Genomic DNA, 5412 nt, shown 5'->3' with positions numbered 1-5412 from the left:
ACTGGATTTGAACCAAGAACCTTTAGACCTGCTTCTTAAATCTAGTCTTTTGTCAAAAGTATAAGGTCGTGGAAGTGTATCCAGCTGTTTGTGGAGCTCTCGCCTTCAAAAGTTTTGTCTGACTAAGCAACTTCTGAGCTTGACTCATCGTTCTGGTTTGACCACATTGTTCAGACGTCAGGTACATTTTTTTTTTTGCTTCCACATGCGGAGCCTTGAACGCCGCCGAACAAACCAGAAAAGGCCTTGACAATGTTATGCTTGACTTAAATCCTGTTGCAAACTAAATCAAACCACGATGAGGCTATGAGGGAGGGAAATACTGGAAGGAGTTCTTTTGAAGCTCGGGGATTTACAGTCAGATACAAATCTGAACTTCTGTGCTCTTGGAATTTCAAACAGTCACAACAAAAATAAAACTAAAATAAAACAGAAAAAACAACAAATAATAGACACAAAAAAACAACACAAATATGTTTCCATATGTACAATAGATATATCAAACTTAGGATAATTAGTCATAAATTGATTTGAAAATATGACTTCAGGAATATTTTCGTGTAAATAATTACTTATTAATACACATGTTATCTATACAATATAAGACACATTAAATATTAAGTTTGTTAAAAAAGAGTTAATTGTCTGAAAATAAGTTTGAAGACGCAATTTTATATAATCCCACCGATCTTGTGCTTCTCTTAACTTTTTATATTCATCATTTTTATATAACTTAACTTCTAATCCTTTATTGATACTCTACCATTGTACGTGCAGATCAATAGAAAATATTATTAAAATCAAAAGACAAAAACATATTCCCATCTTTTTTTTTATCTTAAAACAGGATTTTTTAATGCATTTTTGAAAACTTTTTCAAAAACCTTTTTTGTTTTTATTTTTGCAACAATTATATTTTAAAACTAAATTAGATTACAATGTTTCCACATAATTTTATTTTTAACAATTCAGATTGTTTGTATCATCAACTAGTAACATTTCTATACTTCTGTTTGATGGAACTAAAATATTTATTTTTAAGGTTCAGCAACAATTTCAGTTTTTTGAGTTCAGTGAGTATGACTACTGGTTGGACCGGTCTTTTAAACTCTAATTTGTCAATTTTCTTTTGACGTGGAGCAGCTGATGGTATGATGTTCTACCAGTTCAACAATGCATTTGTTTCCACCTGGTCAAAGTGTCAAAATTTAGCATTCTTCAGCAATAATTGAGTATTTTAAATCAACTTTTGAACTCTTCATTTGTTCATTGTTGTGGCGCTGCTTTTCTTAGCTATAAACTGCCTCATAAAAAAGAGAACAGTCGTTTATCTGCCATCAACTTTAGTCTTGTCTTTGACTGAGCTGCTGATCAAGTGGAAATTCTGGTCTCCCGGTGGTGTTGAGTTCAGGACCTGAACCATTTCTTCTCCCAGGGGTCTTTCAAGTTGCCAGCTCTGTCACATGTCATTTGGTTGGAGTTCAGTTGAAGCCTGGCCGCAGGTAAACTAGGTCACATTTGGGCGCGCGTGGAATCGACGAGCAAATTAATTACTTTATTAGTCAACTTATTTGCAGGTTTAAAACACATTTTATTGGACGAAACAAAAGTCAGCTCTGCAGAAATGGAAGGCACAAAAATGAGGAGCAGTTGGAAAAGCATTCAGTCTGATCACTTTCCCTCCACCTCCTAACCAGGATCCCTAGTTTCCAAATATAAACCAACACACTCACTCAAACACACATTCATGTGTCCTCACTGGCAAGCAGTTCTGTTGGAGTCTGACATGCTGAACATGTTGCGCAAGATGCTGCCAGATCGTGTTGCTTTATTGCACCATATACAATTACAGCAGGTGTCAACGAACTATGTGCATTTGTGTGCAGCAGCATTAGCCCGTGTGGAACCCTGGGGCAAAAAAGACGTGTACCTTTGACCCGACTGACCGTCTGAACTTTGAAAAGAAGAATGCTGCTAAAACCAAAGGTTGGACAATCTTTACGACCGCCTGATTCAAGTGGTGTCTAACAGATTGCCCAAACGCCAGTGACTGAACAAGCACCATGGCCCACTCTATGTATGTCCCTGTTAGTGTTTATCCAGAATTAGCCAACGACTCCTGAAGACTCAGTGGGGCAGAAGGTGTGCACATGTAAACACACTTGACTGTGGTGGGAGAGGACACACTCAGAGCACATACTTCTACTGGTTTCACACGCACAAATAAACACACTGGCAGATGGCATAAATAGTCGCGTTTCCTCCATCGCTAACTGCAACACTGACCTCTCGGTTCACAGGAACCGTTCTTTTTTTTATAATTTTGAAAGAGTTATCAAAAGTTCCATCTTCCTGTGTTTTTATCCCCCTTTGCTTTAATTACCTTCTGGAAATCAAGAACATGCTTCGCTATAAGGTTACAGACTCAAGAAATGTGTATTTTACCCTGTAAAGCCCACTACATCAAACAATTGACAGGAAATCCAAATTTATGTAAATAAGATGGGATGAAATCCACTTAAAATGTTGCAATATCCTTTAATTAGATATAGATAGTATCAAATGTGATAGGTTGGGTGATTTGGTAAGTTTTTGCTCACAACATGTTAGCTGAAGATACAAAAATATTGACATGTGTGAAGTGTTTAGAAATAAAGCACCTTTTTTACCCACTGTCTCAAATGTGATACACACACATATAACATAGTCTAAATATTTTTATAAAGAGTTCACTATCTTTTTTTATCAATTTATTTTTATTATTTGAAAAGGATTTGGTGCACAAATGCCGTACATTAGGCTATTCATATTACACGTATTTCAGATTACAATTAAATATACATCATTAAATATCATCAAATATTGCATTATTTTCATACACCAAGTAGTCATTTAAAAAAATGAATACCAATACATGAGCTATTTTCACCATTAAACTCTGAATGTTGGATGGAAATTTTCCCGCCAAAAGTGTTTTTGAGGTTCCACGGAAGCAGCCATTTTGAAATGAGCAATAAACGTCCTTCTACTGCCCCTAGTGGAATGATAATTCATTACAAGGCAGGAAACATGACCCAAGTTAGGTTTTCTTTTAGGCAAAGTTTTGATCATAATGCTAATCAGATAAGGGATCTCAGAAAAGTATCATATTTGATAATGGCTATAAAGGGTTAGCTTGTGTATCAACTTTTACTTTCACCTTTACAAAAAGCAAAAGTGCCATAAAAGTGTATTCCGTTCAACTGAAATATGACCTCCATTGTTGATGGGGTTACAGTGTAAAGCCAGTTCTTTAATATGATCAGTGAATTGTTTTTCATTTTTTTTCATAGTGGTACATTATGTAAAAAGCAACATGAAGTAATATATATTTTTTATTTTTACACATTATTTTTGTGCCATCTTTATTAAATAAAAATAGATCTTCCAAAACCAATGCAAGCTGCGGTTTATTTGAACCTTTTGCAGTGGCAGTCTGGCTTGCACTTTTGTAGAGTCAGCAGTATCACAGTCTGCCTCATTCATTCTTGCTTTGTGCAGGTTGTGTGCATACATGCATATCATCTGCACTTACGTTCTTATTGAGTTCATCAAACCAGACACCTGAATGCATTTGACTGTCTTTCATCACACTGAAAGAGTCTCTCCACTGAAGATGAGACAGGAAGTTGTGACACTCTTCCCTAAAGAGAGCAGTTTCTATTTATGTTGCGATGTCAACTCTGCCTCTGCGCCCACGGAAGAGACCATCCTTGATATCTGGGCTCAATAATGGATTCAGGTTGCTATTTATACACCTTACAGTCTTTCTCTCTCCTCCATTTTCTCTGTGACTGTCATTTCGACAGCTCCCATAATAATTATAGCTATTGGCCATGGTGAGAAATCTGTTACAGAAATAACCAAGGTCCCCACGCAACACATGAGCAACTAATTGAACGGTGGAGAGATCATTCTTACTGTGCAGTTGAGGTGCAGAAAACAGACTAAAATAATTATGAAATTGTGTCATTCATAATGGCCACAATTGAGAACAGTAAATAATTGCCTGCAGAACATTTCAGCACATTAAAAAAATGATAAATATTTCAGGAGTGGATTATTTAAGACAAATAAGCCATGAAGTACAGCATTGGAAATTCATAAAGATCATTTCTATTCAAGAGAACTATGGCAGTCTTTTCAGAGCTGTCATGAGACTTCAATATTTTGTTCAAAAGATTTTAAAAAGAGAAGTTATTTTGAGTAAGCATTTATTTTATTTTTAATAATACTATGACATTTGACAATTGTTTTTTGTGCAGTTTGATTAAATTATGTCTATACTAGGAAAACAAAATAAACAAAAATTAAAGCTGCATTGGATTAGCTTCCTTACATGGGTTATATTTCTGAGTATTTTCCATTCTAGAAGGGAATCTTCCACTGGAATCCAGTTCATGCTGTAAAAGGAGATTTGGCGCCCTCTGTCGGTGATACTTGTACTTGATCTTGTTACCAATAGGTTTTTAAATAAAGTTTGTTTTGGCGCAGACTCACTTGAACATGGCCGTCCTAGCAACCTGTGGTTGTGACGACGAACTCTTCTCGGTAAATTCTTCCTATTTGATAAATACTGACTTTTTAATGTGTATTTTTGATATATTTGATGTTCATAAATATGCAGCAATTATTATTTTTGGACTATACGATATATATTTAATTGTTGAGACAATTTGCAAACTTTAACGGGGATTAAATGATCCTTTATTTTATTTTATTTAGTAATTTATTTATTAAAAACTAAAAATCAGCTATGATATACCGGCTGGTTGCGGATTTCTTCACCGGTTTTGTAATTGTATTTTTGCTTCCTGCTGAAGAAACTAAATATATTGTTTGCTTTTGTCCGAAAATTGATGTAGAGCATAATGAGTGATTACCCTAAAATTGTTATTGTAAGTGTAAAGGGTTGGGGTGTTGTATTATCGGACATGTTTTAGCACCTTGTTTTTCTCTTTACTCATCTCCACAGGAGGAGGGAGAAGAACCCAGGATCCAGCAAGGATGTTCCCCAGCACATTGTGACGACAAGGCGCGCAAACAGAGAGTCGTGCTTTTTCTGCGAGAAGCTGAGAAGAACAGGATACTGTGAGTGAGGCTATTTAATTTTTTTATTAAAAGTTAGATGTTGAACCTCAAGGGGCATTCCATTTGCAATAAATAATAACATTTGGTTCCTAAATGTCATTTGAATTAGAGCTGATGCATTTTTCCTACAGTCCTCTCTTAAATGTTTTCACAAAACATTTTTCTATGAAAGTAAGATGATGTAAATCCTTGCTTTTGCTTTAGTGTATTAAATTCCCTCTCTGACCAACTTCTAAAAGCTCTCCCAGTAGTTTTTTTTTAATTATGATTATGCTGTTTTTA

The 5412-nt window shown here is 35.3% G+C and overlaps 1 protein-coding gene across 2 annotated transcripts in view; it reads left to right on the top strand.

Annotated features, from left to right (window-relative positions):
* Positions 1 to 4505: 4505 nt before the first annotated feature.
* The window catches only part of LOC112147964 (coiled-coil domain-containing protein 112), a 4445-nt gene continuing 3538 nt past the window's right edge, over positions 4506 to 5412 (top strand). Inside the window, exons 1-2 of one of the 2 annotated variants that reach the window (XM_024274691.2) lie at positions 4506 to 4590; positions 5015 to 5130. In XM_024274691.2, the coding sequence (XP_024130459.1) occupies positions 4546 to 4590; positions 5015 to 5130 (161 nt within the window). In that variant the 5' untranslated portion in view covers positions 4506 to 4545. Of the gene's footprint in view, positions 4591 to 4895; positions 4938 to 5014; positions 5131 to 5412 lie in introns of those variants that run through there. The other variant, XM_024274692.2, reaches the window with a different exon arrangement.

The sequence above is a fragment of the Oryzias melastigma genome, linkage group LG9, assembly GCF_002922805.2.
Source record: "Oryzias melastigma strain HK-1 linkage group LG9, ASM292280v2, whole genome shotgun sequence".
NCBI lineage: Eukaryota > Metazoa > Chordata > Actinopteri > Beloniformes > Adrianichthyidae > Oryzias > Oryzias melastigma.
This window is presented reverse-complemented; position numbering and strand designations above follow the sequence as displayed.